Source organism: Planococcus citri, chromosome 3 (assembly GCF_950023065.1).
Source record: "Planococcus citri chromosome 3, ihPlaCitr1.1, whole genome shotgun sequence".
Taxonomy (NCBI): Eukaryota; Metazoa; Arthropoda; class Insecta; order Hemiptera; family Pseudococcidae; genus Planococcus; species Planococcus citri.
In genome coordinates, this window is record NC_088679.1 from 53,434,854 (window position 1) to 53,456,230 (window position 21,377).

The window sequence follows — 21,377 nt, forward strand, 5'->3', positions numbered from 1 at the left end:
TCTCCTCACGCAAATTCACACAAGCTTGATAATTTTCAAACCTAAATAAATAATAAAATCAAGCGTACAAAATCGATAGATTTTTGTATATTGTAATCGACCCAAACGCGATGAGCTTACTTTTGCCTCGTTTTTTTCTTCAACTCGGTGCATCACTCGTATATTATGATCCGCTGATACGACGAATTCCATAATTTACGGCTGTATGAACCTCACGACGAAAAATTTCTGCCAAAACGAGCTCATTCATCCTTAAAATTGGTACAAGTTACGGGTTTTCTTTGAAATACAGACATCTATTCGCGTATCTTACGTAAAAATGAAAAAAATCCTCGAAATAAAATTCGAGTAAAAAAAATCATTCCCTCATTATTTTCCAAGAAAAATTGATATTAAAACAATACAAACAAACGATGAATTATATCACGCGAAATTAAAATTTTAAATTTTCGGCGACAGAAGCGAGTAAAACAAAAAAAAAACACTCGTGCGAAATTATGAAAAAAAAAAAAATACCGAAATATCAAAAATCTACTCGCCCGAATCATAAAATTAAATTTCGTTTGGCGTGTTGTTTTTTTTTTTCAGTTCGTTGTAAAATCCACGTACAAACATCGAATGAAAATAAAAAATTAAAATTTCTCTCCTGTTACACATTTCTTTTTCCCACGTTGCCGTTGGTTTCAAAAGCGTGTTTAGAAAAAAATGCAATAAGTACCGCGACTCTACAAAAATGGCCAATAACTTCTCAACGAATTCGTAGCTTTCAAATTACCAGAATTTAAATTTTATGCGTACGATTTATGTGACGTACTCGCGTACCTAAGGTGTACGGTGGCAAGTTGGAATGTACCTATTTGTGTAGGTACTCCGTACTCGAGAAGCATTTCATTCTTTATAAAACAATACTAGCGATTATTAATGGGTTCTTTTGCGTGCAATGTACCCACACGAGTTGCAAAAACTTTTCAATGCGAAATTTACACGATCGACAGAGCAAAGTGGTAGGTAGGTAGGTAGGTAGATACAGAGGTACGAATCTGGCTAAAATAGCATAATTTATTAGATAGCGTTGAAGAAACAGTTAAAGGTAATTGACTATTTAACTACCGTGCTGATATTTCTAACCATAAAGCCAAAGGTGTAGGACTAAAGGTATCATTTATCTTGCGGTAATCGACTCTCGAGTGCTCGACGTTGTTCATCCGACGAATCGAATGCAATTCTTCAAATATTTGCATTATTAATCCAATCAAAACGATCATTTGGCAAATTACCGACAATTTTTTTTCTTCTCAAATAATTAATCATCTTTCGATTTTGAAACTACGCAGAAAACAAAATCGGTATCTTCTGCTTCAGCTGGTTTCACTTATTGTGAAGTTCAAACGAGTAAATAAACTCGTTTTAATTTAATTACCCAGACAGAAAAATGAACGATTATGCAACTTTACCATCACATGGCGAAATAAAAAAAAATTTCAATTTTTAACTACTTCCCGAAGCCAAAATGAAATGCATCTTCAAGGTTTATTTTCAAATTGCTATTTGTAAAAATAGTAAATTATCTAAAGTACCTAATAGTCCAAAGTGATCTTTAATCGCTGCAAATTTTATAAAACTGAAGCAATCGTTTTGTCAAGTACCTACCATATGTGTGTGTACCTCAGAAGATGAAATTTATGGCAGTTTTTTTTTACCGTCTCAACAAAAATACAAGGTTATTTGTGTTGTGGTGCATTATGAGCTGCGTGAATCAGTGTGCGTTAAACCGACTGTGTTTAGGTGTTTACTGCGTTCAAACGAGAGAGTGTGTACAAAACGGTTGAAATTAATCAATCACACTGTAGGCCTATAGCCTATAGTTTTATCATCGATAAAACCCAGTATGTTCAATTGTCGATATATAAAAGTCAAATAAATAACATTGCTTCGGGCGATCGCGACACTATTTCAAAATTAAATCGACTTCCAAACAAGACAAAAGATGCTGAAGGAAAAAATTTCATTTTTTTCTTCGATAATATAAGTAAAATTGGAAAACGATTCAGACGACATTTATACGTTTTCACGTTTCATTTCAACAAGTCGATCGAAACATACGTTCGAATCTTATTCGACTTTGTTTCAGTTCCAGTAACTTTCATCAAAATTTCAAACAATGGAAAATTTCGTAGGAATGTTTTCCTTTTATTTTTTTTTTTATTTTTCCAAAGCATCGAAACAAAGACGAGCGAAAAATTAAAAGAAGGGGTTTAAAAATTTCTCGTTTCAGAAAGGAAATCCAAAGAAAACAACAAGATTAAAAAAGTAACGGTTCAATTTTAGCTTGGTATGGCTTTGTTTTACGTTATCTATTTTTTTTTTTTTTTTGAACTTCAACTCGATAATATTGTGAAAAAATAAACGATTTTAGGTCGTTGGCTCACTCATAAGTATTATCTATCACTACCTACCTTGTTAAAAAAAGTAATAAAGGTAGTGAAGGTGGACATTAAATAATCGAGTAGGTAGGTTAATTTAGTAACATGGTATTCAAAGTTAAGTATCTAATCAAGATTTTCATTCCAGAAATACTTGGCGAATTTTTTTTTTTTCAAAATGAACTTTTGGGAAAACTTATTCTTTTGAAGTAGTGAAGTAAAGATGAGCGGTTAATTTATTTAAATATTTTTCATTTAAAAGTTCGAGTTGTTACCTATTTATAATAAATTACCAGCATTACCATAAATCCCGGAATTTTAGATAACCTTGATAACAAATGATAAAAAATTTCAACATTATAATATTTTGCGTATTAAAACAATGTCAATAAAAAATCTAATTTTTATTTCGCCGCACAGTGAATTACCAAAGCACCTAAATACATAAATTTTAAAATTTCAGGCGAGCAGTTATAACTTGACAAAAATTAGACAAAGGATTTCTATGAAAAAAAAACAAATTAAATCAAGTAGATATATATTTACATACCTACGTAACAATCGAATGAAGGTTAAAAATTTGTTCGTCCTTTTCTTCGTTTGTTTATTTTTTGTAGAAAATTATAAAAATAACTAAAATCGAGATGAGTTGTTGAAAAAATATGTATAATTATATCAAGTATATCATTTGAAATGGTTCTAAAATTATAAAAATTGAGTATGTTGGAATAATTTCTGCAGGAAATTAAAATTCTAATCCAAGATAAGTAATTAATATAAAATTACAATATCAATTTGCATTAAATATTGGCAAGCTAAAACAGCTCATGAGTTCAATTTAAAAATATTTTTATTGATACGGATTTCTAAAAGTAAAAAAATTCTTCGACGTAAAAACATAAAATTATGAATGTACCAATGTTGGGTGTGTTTTTCTGCACAAAAGGTCAGATTTTTTCAATTTTTACGTTTGAGTAAATGGTGAAATTTCAGTTAAACTTTTCGACGATTATGACAGTTTCTTAAAATGCCTACCTACCTATAATTTTCTGTATCAAAATGGGTGTATTTTTTCTTGTTTTTTTTTTGGGGGGGGGGCATCAAATTTATTAACAAAAATAATCATAATACGTAGATATAAAGTGAATCCCTTCGTACATCAAGTAAACAGCTGATTTCTTGTCAAGTAATATTCTTATTATTAGTTCGACATTTTCCCTTTTGAAAATAATTTTTTAAATAAAATAAGTAAAAATCTCTTCAAAATCTTCTCAAGAAGATACTTATATATACGAAGAGTGATATTCCAAAACTCGCTTTGTCCATTTTTATCAAAGTTGGGTTTTCAGCGGTACCTGGTAGATGAAGTATTAACTCACATTCCTACATCATCAACCTACCAAAATGAGGTGTTAAACTCACCTAAATAGCCAATTCACTAAAAATTAAAAAGAAAATCGAGTTCCAAAACGCGCTTTGTCCATTTTTATTGGAATTTTTTTCAGCAGTAGTTAGTGGATGAAGTGTATACCTACACTCCTACATCATAAATCCACCCAAATAAAGTGCTAAACTCGCCTAAAAAGCCAATTTACCCATTTAAAGGGAAACTGTTTTTCCTCTTTCCTGAAAAGTTGTGAAAATGGAATATCACTCTTCATATACACATAAAACAATAATTTTCCCGACTTTTTTTGAAAATAAAACTATTCGCAAAACTGGATATAAAAATTGCAATAAGTGTTTTCAAAGGATCATAGTAAAATTAAGTATCTACTTAAGATATCAAAAATTACAATTTTTTTCCATAAATAAAATGAAACTTGAAATAAAACACCCAGACAACAAAATAGTCGACCATTGTAAATAAAGCACATTTTTTTTTTACTACCAAAAATGCCAAATTCCCAGAAGTATTGAGCAATTGATCATAAATTATTCAAAAATTCCGAATTTACCAAATTTATTAGATAAAATAAGCATTAAGTTTTCAAGCCAAATTTTATTTTTATTCGTTGACTAAACCTTTACACCAGAATAATTTAGGCACCTCAGTATTGGAATTTTGGTCATTTTACTTGGATGATCCAACAAAATGATGAACCAAAAAAGTTCAATATTAGGGTAAATTTTTTAACCTGAATTTTTTCTCAAATGATAAAACACATTTCAAATGTACCTATTGTAAACAACACGATACCTGAGATTAGGTAATTCAATTTTTAAAGCTTATTTTTTTCAAAAGCAATTGAAACTTATTGAATTAACCTTTGATATCTCTCAAAAAAGGGGGAAAAATCATCCAGTGGTAACACTTTCAAAAAATTTTCGATTTCCCCTAAAAAAATGGCTCTATTTGTGATTTTTTTTCACTTTTCCTCTCCATCTATTAAGGTACCAACAATTGAACCAAAATTATCGTTTCAAGTTTTGAGCATGAATCCAAATGATGGGCCATTGTAACATATGTTTTTTTTTTGGTTGAATTTTAAAACAATTCTGTATCCTAAAATGCTCAAATGAACGAACTCTCGTAAGCCTCAAGATGGTTTAAGATACTTAGTTTCGATATTTTTAAAAATAATTATGTAATTTTAAACAAGCATCGTTTTTCATTTTTTTTTTTTTTTTCATTTCAAAGTCACAATATTTAAAAATTAAAAATGAAAAGAAATCAATTTTGAATCCTCAGAAGAATGAAAAAGGCTGAAAAAATTCGAAAAAGTCCAGGGATTGGAAAGTGATTTTATTTATTTTTAATTCTAACATAATTTTTAAACAAAATTGAGAGAAAAAATTGAAAAGTATCATCACAAAAATTTTTAAGTCGCAGATCCCCCAATAACATTCATAGAGGTGGAGGTATAACATTAACATTTATGTATTTTGCACGTTCATTTGAGCTTACTTGGCCTCTTTCAAAACCTTACGTTTTTTATTGCAAAAAAAAAAAAAAAAAATATGGACCATTTCGGTGAATACTTTTGAGTCCGAGCCAAATTTTTCCATTTTTTCGGCGCAACTGCTCATATTTTTTGATAAGTTCGAAAATGTTGAGTGAATTGAAAATAGATTCCTACGAGAATGGGACTATTTGTAAAATTAATTCACGGAAATTATTAAAATTAGCGTAATTTGAGGCAACTCGAAAAACCGAATATTATTCAAATATTTTTTCCCCAAATAAATAAAAAATCGTAAGATTCGAACGCTGAATTGAGTTCAGCTCTCGTATTAGCTACATTATTTCTTCAAACAAGCACTTTCCAAGATTGAACTCCCTACATTCGCCGCTGGGGAAAAGTAAACGCGCCAATTTTCTATTCACGTAAATTTTCCAATAAGTTAGCTAGGTACATAATAATTCGTACGTTGATTTTTATGCCTACCCAGCTGCCTAACTTTTATTCCAATAATTAAATTTGTTTATTTTGTTTGCAAACTACATCGGATCAATATACGCGTAAAATAACTGGCAATTATAACAACAATAATGTTTCGTACAACCAAGTGTTAAACCCGATCATCCCTTCAAAACAAAACCGTATAAGATATACGCCACTTTCGCTAAACAAATATTTGTTGTATAACAAACGCCGAAATTCCCGCAGCGTTTAAAATGTAAAACGAATACCTATGGTACTCAGTTCGAATTGCTGGAAAAATACAGCACGAAAAAAGAAATACATTCGAATGCGATACAAAATATCGCGAAATATAGGTAGTAATGCAACAAGTAGACAAGAGTTGACTTTTTGACAGAATTTCCTTCCCTTGTTAAAAAGCATATCATATCCGCGATCGAATGACATTTTTACACGTTCTTAAATCTGGTAATTCGAAAACTGACACTCGAAAATAAACATACTTAGTTCAATATACGATCAGTATACGTAATGAATTCAATAGCAAATAAACTCGTTTACTAGCTTATATTTTTAGGTACATACCTAGTTTGAGAAATGAATTCAATTCTGGCACTTAATTTGTCTTCAAAGTACGCATAATTACACAAAAATCACATTTTATTTCATCACAAAACTCTCTAGTTTTTTTTCTTGAAAATAAAAAAAAAAAAAATTTAAAAAAAAACAAACTATAGGTAACGAGAATCATAAACCAACGTTTATTTATTTCGCGTGTTTATTTCAATCAAAACGTCAACTTCAATCGATCATGATAAATAGATACACCGAGATGCAGCTGCTGATATTATGATTTTTCAGAAAAAAGACCTATTTTTACCTATTGGCTCTAATCCAAAATTATCGAGGAAATATCATTAAAATGCGTAGGCACTTATTCACACCAACAATCAATATTAGGTAAGCATCTTATTGAAAAAAAAAAAAAAAAAAAAAAAAAAATGATAAACGTAGGCATCGATTTAAAATTTTAAAAACAAAAAAAAAATCAAAAATACAAATTATGAAATAATTCCAACTTACTTAGCTAAGATGGCAAGCTAACGTGTTGACGCGATAAAACTCGAACATAGAATGACTCGTAAGCCGGACGGTTAGTGATAAGAAAGAAATTTCTTCCATACCCCAGCACGTCATCGTAGAAAGGATGACGCCACTAGAAAACGGTTTGTTTTTCATGTGGTATGGTAATGCTTGGAAAACGTTTTGTTAAAAAAAAAACGTACACCCTCGTCACCATCTTTATTTTTTTCTTCATGCTTACTACAAGTACGTGTTCGTACCGACAAAAAGAGTGTAATGTACTAGTATCTATACTACATGTGTACTTACTCGTACTTTGGTAGGCAGAGGTACTCGGGTAGGTAATTTTAGGTAAGTACAAGTACATATTTATCGCGGTGTAACTACATAGGTATTTCCAAAATGAAAAATGGGTAATTAGAAACATAATATGATAGAAAATTTAATTTGTGTGACAATGTAGTTGCAAGTTTCACACGAGTACGAGACGGAGGATACAAATTTATAAATACAGCAATCAAGTACATTTGTAATGATTTGCGCATTTAGATTTCACATTGATATACTCGATTAACGAGTGCAAGTGTAGGTATTTATTTATTGTTGTTTTATTCAGTTACCTACCTTTAGGGTGACATTTTCAATTTTGTAAAAGAAAAATTACCTATTCGGAGAATTTAATCTGTTTTATACTCGTATTTTATGTGATAAAAATTTTCACAATATTATGAATGTTCAAAAACGTGTCATTAATAAAAGGCACGTGTTTTAGAATCGACTTGAAAAATTTTTGGGAATCTAATTTCAGATTTAAATTAACTACCGACTCGAAACGAGCTTCGAGTAATTTATCCATGCATATTGCATGTAGGTACATATAAGTAGGTATTAGTAAAGTAGGTGGAATAGGCTACATGAGTAGGTATAAGTGTTGTATGCTTAACAAGTACCTACACGTGTCTGTTTTCGAGAAAATGTTTTCATCGGGTACAGACATAGATTTTTTAGCCCTAAATTTTTCCTGCAGGATTAATTTATTTTAGTGGGTACTTATTTTGCTCAAAAAAGCATCTCAAATGTAAAATATCAACTTGTATGTATTTAGTAATAAGGTAAACATTTGAATGATTTTGATTTTGAAGTTTTGATCCTTCCTTTTAAAATTTCGAGTTTTTAAACGAAAAAATATTCCTTTCCTTGTGAAGCTTTTAGTAGGCAGGCATTCGAAAATTAATTCCGATCGTTGAAATTATTTTTGGTAGGCTAGTCTATATAAGTAGGTACCTATTTAATATAATTTTCAACAAGAAATTAATCTCCGAAAGAACTCAAAAAAATTCCATGAAAATTTTCCTCAATTTTTGAAAACCTAAACATTTTGCCATTATGGGACTTTTTTTTTGTGAAATGGTGTTTTTTCAGAAAGGATCCTTGGAGTGAGCCACAAAAGTTGATGATTGAAGTGTTTTCCTTTTTTTTTTTTTAGGAAATCGCAAAGGATTTAAAACATATTACTTTGGGTTATGTAATGTAGAAATTTGGAAATTTAGGAAATCTGATGAATAATTACGAGTAAAATGAGGACTTGGAGAGTTTACAGCTTTACGAATTTTTCAACCAGAATGGTCAATAAAGTCAAAATTTGGAAAACGAAAATTTAAACATTTTAATTTTTAAAGAGTTCATTTTTTAAATGAAAGAAACTCTTTGATTTTGACACCAAACTTCAAAATATTGAAAGAAAACACAAAAAAATATCATAACACATAACCTTAGCTATATGCGAGGACCTTACAGCGGAACCACCTCAAGGTACCCGGCTCCGATTCGAATGGAACTGCATTTTGGGAAAGTGCATGACCTGAAACCTCCTCAAAAATCAAAACTTCAGCTCCACAGTGGGCTGATGAGCACCCTCAAAACGCCTGTAATTCGAAAACTTACAATGAATCCTAAAACAATGGTACAATAATATCCTCCCTTATGTTTTTGGGGTCGCAGAATACGAATTTGACAATATTTTTTTTGTAGGGGTGTGGGGTGAGGGGGTAAAGGGGTGAAAATTCAAAATTTGACAATAATGATGTGTGATATATCGAAATGTATGTTTATGAGGGTGAAGATCACGAATCTGACAATATTTTTTTCGTAGGGGTGAATGGTGGAGGATGAAGGGGGTAAAAACGGCGAAAAATTCAAAATTTGACTATAATGATGTGTGATATGTCGAAATGTATGTTTTTGAGGTCGCAGAATACGAATTTGACATTATTTTTTTCGTAGGGGTGAATAGTGGGGGATGAAGGGGGTGAAAATTTCAAAATTTGACCATAATAATGTGTGATATGTCGAAATGTATGTTTTTGAGGGTGTAGATCACGAATCTGACAATATTTTTTTCGTAGGGGTGAATGGTGGGGGATGAAGGGGGTGAAAACGGTGAAAAATTCAAAATTTGACCATAATGAAGGTGAAGGAAGGGTGAAGGGTGGGGGATGAAGAATTTTATGTTGGAGAGCCGTCAAAGTCCCAGTAAGAAAAAATTTGTAACATTTTAACAAAATTCACTATGATTTTTCACTACAATTGACTACGGAGGTCGTTCGGCCACTTTCGATCAAAAATGGCAATTGACATCTTGAAATACACTATCTCAAGTATTACCAGCCACTGGAATTTCCCGTACATCTACGTGCGAAAATTTTTTCTATTCCAATTTATGCAGCCAAGTAGGCAAAAAACGGAGTTTTAAGATGAATTTTATCTCTATAATCACTTTATAAAAACTAAAATCCAGTAAATTGATGAAAAGAACTTACTTTCAGTTGAATTATTCATACTTGGTACATTTCGACATATCACACATCATTATAGTCAAATTTTGAATTTTTCACCGTTTTTACCCCCTTCATCCCCCACCATTCACCCCTAAGAAAAAAATATTGCCAGATTCGTGATCTACACCCTCAAAAACAATATAAATTTCGATATATCACACATCATTATTGTCAAATTTTGAATTTTTCTTCCCCTTCACCCCCTCACCCCTCACCCCTACAAAAAAAATATTGTCAAATTCGTATTCTGCGACCCGAAAAACATAAGGGAGGATATTATTGTACCATTGTTTGAGGATTCATTGTAAGTTTTCGAATTACAGGCGTTTGGAGAACTTTTAAAAAACCAAAACTGGCTATTTTTGGTGATTCAATTTTTTTTGTTGAAAAAAACACAGTCAAATTATTAAAAATTGACTGAATCTAATACCAACACCTCTGACATTTCAGCTACTCTAACGTTTCCAGCACGATTTCCGATTTCTCCAGAATTTTTGACTTTCCCCAGAAAGTTGCAAAAATTAATTTGAGCAATTGAAAATCGACTTGTGCTTGTTGTCGACTAGTTCAACAAGATTTATTTAAAGAGTCGATTTCCATGCAAACACCTCATGTGTTCTTATACCTACCTGGCTTCGTGAGAAACACGTGTACGAATAATCAAAAATTACTGGTCAAAAAACACACTCGAGGTGCCTGCCTGGAAATCGGTTCAGATGTGGATAAATCTCATTAAACATGTTCGAGAAAAAGCCACAACTCAACTTTAGGCTGCCTAAATTAATTTATATGTCTTGTGGAGAAATTCAAAAAATTCTGGAAAAATCGAACTTTGCGCTGGAGCCTCCAGAATGGCTGAAAATGTTAAAATTGTTGATGATTCGATATTTTGGTAAGAATTGAAAAATAAATTTGCCCTGCTAAACTTTTGGATACAACTTCCACAGTTCAATTAAAGGGTTTGAATTTTCCAAAATGGCAAAAAAAAAATTACATAAGTAGACGAGAAAATTGAATGGCCAATTTGGTCATCTACGGTCTCTGAGGAACGTTCTTTTATATAGCTGCATTGGCTGAAATCAAGTTTTGAAGCCCAATTTTGATATCAGCATAGAAAATATATTAAATTTTTTCAAAAAACTACATATGTAAAACGTCAACAATTACGAATGCTGCGGCAACTTAAAAAATTTCTTATTTACTTAGATTATATATGTTGAGGGTCACTTGCCACTCGTCCCCAATTTTCGAGATTTATAAGCACATTTTTTGAATACCTACTAACTCAATTACAGACCTAAAAATATTCCTGTTTCTCATTTACAAATATAGGGATACAAAGTGAGTCTCTATAAACAGGATGGGAGCCCAAATATGAGATTTCCAGCATTTTCTCAAATTTCGTAGTTGCCCCTAAAAAAACGCGTACCTATTCAAAGAAGCTCTTGAAACATGATAACTGCAAAATCCAGCTTTTAATAATTTTATGCAATTCTTATATTAAGCCTCCTCCAAAAAATACTTGTGTGTAGATGTTTTATCCTGTTTTCCTTCATTTTATCGAAGCATTTCCCCCAAAAATTGATTTATTACGATGAGAAAAACCGAAAAAATAAAATTTCTCACCAAAATGATTCAATTCAAGTTGAAATTTCCAAATATTCCTCAAATAATCTCAAAAATAAAACTTAAAAAAAAACAAATCATTTTTTAAGCAACAAATTTTTATTTTTAAATTTTTTTTTTGTTTTTTAATCGAAACGAGCAGAATACTTGAATGTCCACAGAGGTGAATATTTCTCCAACTCCAATTTTTAAAAAATGATTTTGAAAATACTATACTTAGGTGAATTACGTATAACAAAGAAAAAAAAACTTTTGTAATTGCTTATTAACACTCCAAAAACTTCGTAAAAAAAATTATGAGTAGAATTATCACTGAAACCATATAAATACCTAACAGTTAGGTACCTTTGTTTTTCAATAAAATCTGATTTCATAAGTATAGGTAAAGTATACCTAGGTATAACCTACTTGTAGGATGAAAAATTTTCAAAGGAGACTTTACACAACCATCGTCTAATTTCTTCATGTAGAAACAATTCATTTTTAAATTGTCTCGACTTTTAAAATAAAAAAGCAGGTAAGAAAAAGAAAACGTAAACAAACCGCCAAAGAAAAAAAACAAAGAAAGTATATTTTCCAATCAAGCTCCATATTTTTTTTCTTCGCCCGTGGTGATTTTACCCCAACCATTAAATTATTTTATAATTCAAGACAACTGACTTCTTAGCGTGAGACTTCAAAGAAATAATTTTTCCTAAGCACAATCAGGTTTTTCTTTCCACATAAAAATTATAACAAATACGTGGTGAATTTCGACTAAATTAAATTTCAAAAGAATTGTTTATATCGGTCATAATTGTATTTATTCTTCTTAAAATAATTTCGTTAACTGCCTTGTAAAGCTGTGTACTGAAAATTCTCTTAGGAAAACTTTATTTTCATTGGAATTATTGTCTATCTACGAAATGGATTCTGAATACCTACTTGTATCAATATAAAGCCTATATTAAGTATAGGTATATCAAAATGAAACAAGTAGCAACTTGTATTTTTGATTCAAAGTAAATTAATCAAGTGTAAAAGTGAATATAAATTAATTTCTTACAACGATAAACTCCAATAATTCAATTTTATAACCATATACTGAGATTGCTTTTCAATTATTAGTTAGGTAACTAACAGTGAAACTTTTCAGAACAGCTTTTAGTATCAGCGGTTTAGAGTATAGTTTTGGAATAAGACACGGATCGTGATGGAAAAAAAAATCTGAATCAAAGCGAGTACATCGTATGTGAAAAATTTTAAAGACGTGTTACTTTATAAGTACATACATACATATAAAATTTTTGACAGGATGAGCGGATGTTGAGGATTAATGGAGTCATAACGCGAAACAGCCTCTCCTCGAATTAAATTTTCAAAATGAAGACGAATGCATGTTTTCTCTATCCATGGTTATAGGTCAATTTTATAGCCGAAATAAGGTGGCTAGGAACGTGATGAAAATTTTAGATTTTGAACTCATCTATACATATACCTATGTACTTCTCCCCTTCGAGTGGAAAAATGTCAAAATTTGATCATTTTGAGATGCACTTACGAATCTTTGGTAAATATAAAACTGATAAATCGCCAACAAAATGCTCTCTGGCTGGACAAATATATCTAATTATCAATTTAATAAATTTTTTGATAATTTTAAAGTTCATAGGTGAATGCAATGCACAGAAAATATACCTACACTTTCTTCGTAATATGGGTGAAATTTGTATCACCTTGACTCGACGTTCTAAAATAACTTTTGAATACTGTGGGTAAAAACAGTTCAAAATTGTATCCACAAATATGAGTGTACGTAGGTAAGAGTACATTTGTACAACGCTCGTTGCTCATACGATTTTTTTTTTTTTTTTGAAAGCATGCTCGATGAGAACCCATAAAATACAAACGATCAGAAAAACTAAACCAGGTATGGTAGAAAATGACTATTACAGAAGTACCTAAGTATATACAGCTAGCAGGAGACTAAAGCCATCGATAAAGAAAACATGTCACATGAAAAAAGCTCGGATAAAAGATTTATGTAATTTGAAAAATTGCAGGATAAAATTTCGCCGTATAAATGGAGCGCAAACCGTTGCAGAAATTTATTAATAACCGAATGTTTTTAGTACGCCAAATAAAATTATACAGAAGAGTTTCCTTTACAAATGAAATTTTTCAATTTTTCACAACATTATTAAATATTTATCAAAGGGCAGCGTTTACATTTCGATTATGTTTTAATAAATGCTCGACGTTAAAATGACGAAAGCGGAATTCATTTATCTTGTTTATAAATTTCGATTTTCAATTTTTAATTCAATTTTTCATTCTAGCAAATCTTTTAGCCTTGTGTCGAACAACGCGACGCGTGTAACTGTCATTCAAAATTATAATAAGAGTAGGTATTTAGCATCGGCGGAGGCGGCGGCGGCGACGATGGCAATGCGGCAACATTCGCACGCCTCGTTCGAAAATCCGAGCACGAAAAACATCGGTTAAACTTAATATCTTCAACCTTCAACTTGCACTTCCGACAATATTCTTAGACTTATCAATCGCGACACTCTGCGGCTCGCGCTAACCAAGTGAACAGTGAGCACTGAGCAGTTTAACTCGACTCTCGAGCTACTTATCATACAAATTAAAATTTTCATTAAGTCTTCAATTTGATTAGAAATACGCTATTCAAATAACGTAGCTCTTTCGTCGCGTAGTCTGAAAACCACCTCAAACGTTACCGAACTCACTTTATGGTACCGAGAGCGACTTTTCGGAAAGAAAAAGTACAACGAAGAATCGCGCCAAAAGTCTGAAAAAATTGCTCTCATGGGTGATTGCGGTGAATGCGGATGAAACATCAGCCATGCTATAGGCTTTTGAATTTATTCGAAAACTTTTCCCATAATGCTGATGCGATTGTGTGTACCGTGGAGTGTGGACTGGAGGATGAAGCAAAGCGAAGGGGTTATTGATACCATAGGCGAATAATTTAAAATGCCTATTTAACGCCACTGCCGCAGTATAGATGTGGATATCGTCGTCGGTATACGTGTATGTACTCGTATAGCAATCCGATTGAAAGAATTTTCATTAATAATGAATTTCCAACTGAATAAATATGTCGGCATACGTCGGATAAAATTTGATATAAAATATCGGTAAGAGCTCTCGTTTTATTCGACATTTACAGAAAAATGCAATTCAACTTCTCAAAACTAATAAAATAAGCGTATAAATTTTACCGTGTGCACGTTTACAGCGCAATTTTACGATTACATTTTCCAAGGTATGCGAGTATTAAAGATTTACAAAAAAATATATATCTACTGTAATATGAAAAACAATTTTTAACAAATTTTACGTGTAAACTGATAAAAAAAATCAAACGTTTTAAATGGTATATGGGTTAAAACATTGTAGGGAATTTCTTTGTCGGGTTCATTTTTGTAGTGCAACATTTCTCGGGGGTACGATTACAAGCTACAATCTAGATTGGTAATAACATATTCGAGCACACATGCAATGCAACCAATGCACGTTAAAGTTTTTGCATCGAATTTCAAACCAAATTAGTTCCGCTTGTTGATTGTCCATTTTTTTTCTGCAGTTGCAAAATTTTATGGGTATTTGAAAAAAAACGCAAAGTTATTGAACGAGGAAAAATCAATGTAATAAAAATTTATGCGCTATTATACCTACCTTTCCACATAGTACAGCGCAGACAACAAACGAGAAGGGAGGGAGGAGAGAGGAGACGGAAAAAACCTGATAAGGAAATCTCTCGGGATCTCAGCTAGTACTAATTTTGAAAATTTTCTACAGAAGAGGAAGACCTATAGAGCAGCTTTACAAAAATATCAATTGCTCAAATAGAAAACCTGAAGGTCCTTTGGAAGTTCGAAACTTTGAATTTCTCAAAATGAACTAAAAATTGCACAAATTATAGATGAAAAAAAAAAAAAAAAATAGCCAGGCTTTATCTCAGAAAACTACATTTTTGATCATATTTAAAGACTCAATTTTGAAAAATATAGGTAAGTAAAGTAATAGTAATGGTACTTTTTCGAGCCAAATCCAAATTAAAAAAAAAAATTCAAAATTTTGAAACATGTTATTGCTCTATGAATCTTCCCTTCAAGTTATATGTTCATAATCATCGCGTTTCGAATGCCACTTTTGTACACAATAGATATTAGACTTTTAAAAGCTTGGAAAAAATGAACAATTTCTGATATTTTGATCACATGGTTAGACTTCTAAAAACTTGAAAAAGATTTCATTTGACTTCTGAAAACTTGGAAAAAAATTGAACTTCTGGAATAACTTTTTAAGAAATTACGAATTTTTAAAAATTTTGATATTGTAAACCAGATTTTTAAAAAACTTTGAAAAAATTTGATCAATTTCCAAAATTTATAGTAAAAATATCAGAATAACCTGAATAATATCAGAATATTTGGTTGGACTTTTAAGAACCTCGAAAAAACGCCAGAGAATGTTTGACATTGACATCGATTTTTAGTCTAGATTCCCAATATGACTTTCAATTAAAACATGTAAAAGCCATGGAATATTGTCAGATTTTTCTTTCTATTCAGAATTCCAAACATTCAGTAGACAAAAGCAAAAAACTTGAGTAGGTATTTGATTTGAAAATTTCCTTGGAACTTGGAAGGGAGACTTTACCTCCATTTGTCAATATTTTACAATAATAACGTACCCATTTGATTTAAAAAAATTGTTCACCAAAAATGAGAATTTTTTTCTTCACTTACGCCAAAATTGGGCCTTTAAAGCTTAGACGTGATTGTAATTTAAATTTCATTATCAGAATAATAATAGGTTAAGGTACATTTTTAAAAAAACAAAAAAACTTGATACTTGTATATGAATACACGTACCTAGTACCTTGTGGTGCCCGGGTCTTTTATGGTAATTGTGGTGCCCGCGTACATAGAGGATCACATATATATGTATGATAAAGGTGTTTTGGTGCAGTTTGGATTTTTCATCATAGTTAGTCATAGAGGTGCCCGATACATAAACTTGGTATGTACTTGTAGTGCCCGCCTCAAAAATTTTTTTTTCACCTTAGAGTGCATTTCACTCGATTCTGCATCGTTTTATATAAAAAGACCTTGTGGTGCCCGATTTGGGCGCCACAAGCCCAAAACCGGGCACCACAATGACTACGTATACTTAAAACGGGCACCACAATGACTAAGTTTAAATCTATAAATTTAAATCAAACATTTTTTTAAAATTTTTATTTGTTTAACAATTTTTTTCAATTAAATTAATAATCAAAAATTTTTAATTTATTTTTATAAAAAATGAATTTTAAAATTATAATTTAATCAACATATGTAATTATTTTAAAATTTAAATTATAAAATAAAATAGAGAAAAATAAGCTAAAGAAGCTTCTTGGTATATTTGTTTTTTTCATCAATTTATGCAATTTTTGGAAAATTTTGGTAACTTTAAAACAGGATAGAGCGCAATATTTGCTTCAGCGATGAAACAGAAAAAGAGAAAAATTTATGATTGTGTAGGTAGTTGAAAGGTTCTTCTGTGAGATAAAATTTGAAAAAGTGAATTTAGGATCAGAATTTGTAGCAGGTTAAGTAAAATTGTCATTTGTTATTATCATTTGAAATTAGACTAATTTCTTTAAAATTTTGATTGAATTGAATGTAGTTCGTGAATTTTTTGTAGGCTTCCATTATTATTTAATTTCAATTCGAAATGGTCAATTGGATATTCCAGCAATAAAGTGAAAATTAAATTCCAAAAATATTGTACCTACAGGTAGGAATAAGCAGGGTATCTAACAAAATTTCTCCGAAGAAATGCAGTACTTTTACAGTACCTTTCGCATTACCTTATTTTTTTTTTATCCAGCTTACACCGACCCCCCCCCAGAAAAAAAATATTTTTGAACCGGTTGGAATTTGTCAATAAAATTTTTACAAGTATTAATTTAACAAGTGTTGCCATCTTTTGAGGTACAAAATGAACATTTTTTTATTTTTTTTATTTTCACCAATTAATTCATTTTGAGGTTTTTAAACAATTTTAAATCAATGATTCTGAGAAAAAATACAGTACTTTTCAGGCAAAATGCAGTACTTTGCAGTACTTGCAGTACCCAGGATTTCAATGCAGTACTTTTACAGTACTTGCAGTACCTGCAGTACCTGTTAGACACCCTGATAAGGTAACTACTACATTTTTCTGACCACATAAATTATGAAAAAAAATTGAAAAAAGTTACGCATATTTTTCGAATAAAATGTTTCGTCATTTTTCAAAAAAATTTAATATGTATCACATTTTCTAGACTAATGAAAGGCGATTTCTCGTGAATTTTCAGGTTCATTCAAAACCTCAAATCACAAATTCACAATTTTTATGCAGGTACGAGTACCTCATGTATTATTTTAGATGAGCATTATTTTGATTTTTTCAAAAGTATAGTTGACCTACAATAAAAACAATAAAAGCTACCACTGGATTTTTAATTTAGTTTTTTTAAAGATATTTTTTCGTCATTTAGATAAATGTTTTAACATCCAATTCAAAATTTTAAAACATTATTTATTCAACTATTATTTGGTGAAAATAATTTTCAATTAAAAAAAAAAAAAAATGGCCAACAAAATTTTAGAAGTTTTTTTGTTTTGAGTTATCAACTTTTTCACATCATTACAAAAAATGAAAGCAAAAATAAGAAAATCAGTAGAAGTTTATTGGATAATTTCTGAAGTTTCGAACGTTTCGTTTGAATTTTGAAAATTCAGCAGGAAAACATTTTCGAAAAATCAATTAAGGATTTGAAAAAAGTGTAAGGGAAGTCACACGATTCTTTTCAATACTACCTTCAGACCTTCTCAATTTAAATTTAATAAAAAAAAATTATTGAGTAGATACCAATACAAGTACATACTACATAGATACTCGTAAAAATCCATTGAACTATTTTTTGATCTACTACGAATTTTACAAGTATTGAGCATTTTCAAACAAAAATCGTTCTTTTTTTAGTATTTTTAATCTCAGTAATGATTGCAAGACTGCGTTGAATGTTCCTAAAATCACTTCAATCACGTAATATTTCAACACGAATGCTCTTTATTTCTGGGGTGGGTTAGTGTAATGGGTAGAGTACCTGCCCAGTTGACAAGGTGACGACGGTTCGAATCCCATTGCGGGAGCAAAACTATTCATACGTGCAATGTTGTGCACTTAATGTAGGTAAAAATCTGAAACAAGCCATTTGTTGAGCGCTGATTGCAAGAAAGTTTCTGCTTTGTTGCTTGCAGATCCCCTTTTTGAATCTATTACTTTTTTTCATAATAATGTATCGTGATTGAAATTAAGATTAATTAGAATTTTCCAATAGGTTATACGGTAATAGTAAATGTAAAAAAAAGAGTCGAAATCTTAAAAGTTTCGAAAAAATCTGAATCAGTATTGGGTGTAGTTCTTTACCATCAAACTAAATAGGTAGACCTACAATGAAAAGCATGATTCATTTTCTACAAAAAAAATTCAAACTTGATATTAAATTATTACGCTATTTTATTCTCTAAAAATCGCAGCCAAACATCCGAGTTTTTTAACGCTCAAATTGTACCAATCTCAGCTCTACGAGTGCGTTGTTTGAACGTTAAATAATTCATAACCTCAATGCTTACGAGTTTTCACGGAAATTACGACAAGCAATTTTGTTTTTTCGTAGAAATGAGAGAATAAACTGTGATAAGGAAATTTTATCGATGGAAAAATGTAAATTTTATAAAACTTATTTGTCAACTTTTTGCGAAAGATGAAGGTGTTGGGTCGATGTACCTAAACGTAACTTTTCACAGTATCTTACGTGAGAGTGAGCACGAAATGAATCGTTCGAATCGAATTTTTATACGCATAAAATTGCAACAAAATTGAAATGATGTGAGAAATCATTCCAGTTAATCCGAGGTTTCTACAAAAAAAAAAGTTGATTTTACTTAATTATTATGTAGGTATAAATTTCAACTTCGAAACCAGCAAATGAAAATATTCCTACCCTAACCATCGTGAATGTTCAATTTACACGTTTTTTTTTACCCAAATGAGGTAGGTAGTAGGTACTCAAAAGGACGAACTTTATAGGCTAAAGGGAAAAAATGGTAGGTATTTCACAGAATTAATTTCTCTACACAAGACCGCTTGAAAAAGAAATCTTGACAGAAAAATTTAAAGAAGACGACGACGACATGATACAACATACCAGAGACGCACAATCGGCCCGAATTGACTTTTATTAAAAAATTTATAAATGAAATTACATTTCGAAAATCTCATACAAGAATTTTTCATTAGGTACGTGTTTGCTTGGGCGAGTACTGAGTAGCAGCTTATATTGAATCTTTATCAATCTCAGAACACAATATTGATTCAAAAAAAAAAAAAAATTCTCAACTGAACAAAGTGAAGAGATGACGAATATAATATTATTTTTGAAAATACGGAAATAATGTCATGTGATGAAGCTTTGTTTTTGGTAACTTAATGAATAATAACTAAATTTAGTCAAAACTCGAGTAGCAAAATCTTTCATTTAAAAATAAAGAAAAGAAAGGAAACAGATCTATGAAATTTTACCTGAAATGCTCCAAAGTACACACGAAACACTGCTTATAAAATCTACTTCAACTTTAAAAGAGAAAAAAAGCGTTTAAGGTCCATTAAAATGTAGGTAGGTACTTCAAAATAAAATACACAATCAAATATAATCGTATTCAATTCTTCCACGTTGTTTAAAAAATTAACAAAAATGCTATAAGTACCCATAGAATGAAATTCTAGTAATTCGACATCTGATTATATTTTAATTTGTTATCATGAAACACGAGCACACGGGCGTTTGTGAAAAAGTTTTCAAATAAAAATTAGAAAAAGATACAAAGTTGTTGACATGTAGACTGAAATGATGTCGAAGAAATTTTGATGTAAGACATATCGACTTGACGTATGCATGTACTTTTTTTTTTGTAAAGATGCCAAATTTACGCAGTGTAATTCAAAACTCTTTAAAACATCTTTACTTTGGCTACAGGTGGATTTACATAGTAATTGACGGTCTACCAAGAATAAAAATTTCATTTCTCAGAAAGTCAATCGTTCGATATTGGTGAAACAATTTTTTAAATAACGGAATCTTGATCGAAATCCTTGAAAAATACTCGATAGGTAGATAGTAAGTACCTACTCAAACATACTTACATATAATATGCAATGGGACAAAATCAAACTTCATAATAAAAAATTCCTCTTCAAGAAATTGAAAATTCCGGCAAAAATAAATATCTTCGGTTTGGGTTTGCAAAAAAAAAAACAACTGTAATCAATCACGAGACATGAACAACCAATTTTTAATCAAATAATCTTTGATTTTCCATTTTTCCAAAAAGGAACTATTGTCAAAAAACAGCATTAAAAAAAACAAAAAATGGTGTATTGGAGAGAATAGATATTTATTTTTTCCAGAATTATTCGAGGAACGAGGGCAGAAAAGTGTTACTTTTTGTTCCATCACCTTGAAGCTTCCTATGGGAAGTACGAAACTGAAAGGAAAAATATTGATTTTTGAAACATCACCAACATGAAATTTTACCATTTTTCTAACTTGGTTATATTATTGTATGCGATCAATTATGCATATTTCAATTTTATGATCTACAAATTTTCACTAATGGGAATTAAAAAGGACGAATTTTTCAAAAAATATTTTCATTAAAACATAGAAACGCTTTAACAACTGCTGAAATTCTAAAAATACTATTTTTCAATAAACACCAACGTTTTACAGGTATGATTAATTTAATTTTGAGATAATTTCTCACCGTAGATATGATCCCGTCCCTGGACCCTTTACAACTCATCAAAATTAAATAATTTAAATCTAATCTAATCTGAAAATCTCTACCAACAAAATCTCTCGTTTGAAATAAAAATAAATAAAAAAAGTAGGTCACCGGAATTTTACTTTGAAATGCTTTAAAAACCCAAAT

At 30.6% G+C, this 21,377-nt stretch overlaps 1 protein-coding gene across 11 annotated transcripts in view; it reads right to left on the reverse strand.

Moving 5' to 3' along the window:
- Positions 1 to 20,629, reverse strand: part of LOC135840476 (calcitonin gene-related peptide type 1 receptor-like) — a 123,930-nt gene extending 103,301 nt beyond the window's left edge. For 6 of the 11 annotated variants that reach the window (XM_065357052.1, XM_065357050.1, XM_065357049.1 and 3 more), the window contains exon 1: positions 6,872 to 7,019. Coding sequence is in view for 1 of the 11 variants with exons in the window: in XM_065357048.1 (XP_065213120.1) it covers position 6,872 (1 nt within the window). In the remaining 10 variants the exon portion in view is untranslated. Of the gene's footprint in view, positions 1 to 6,373; positions 6,481 to 6,871; positions 7,161 to 19,968 lie in introns of those variants that run through there. The other 5 variants (XM_065357047.1, XM_065357043.1, XM_065357048.1 and 2 more) reach the window with 5 other exon arrangements.
- Positions 20,630 to 21,377: the final 748 nt, after the last annotated feature.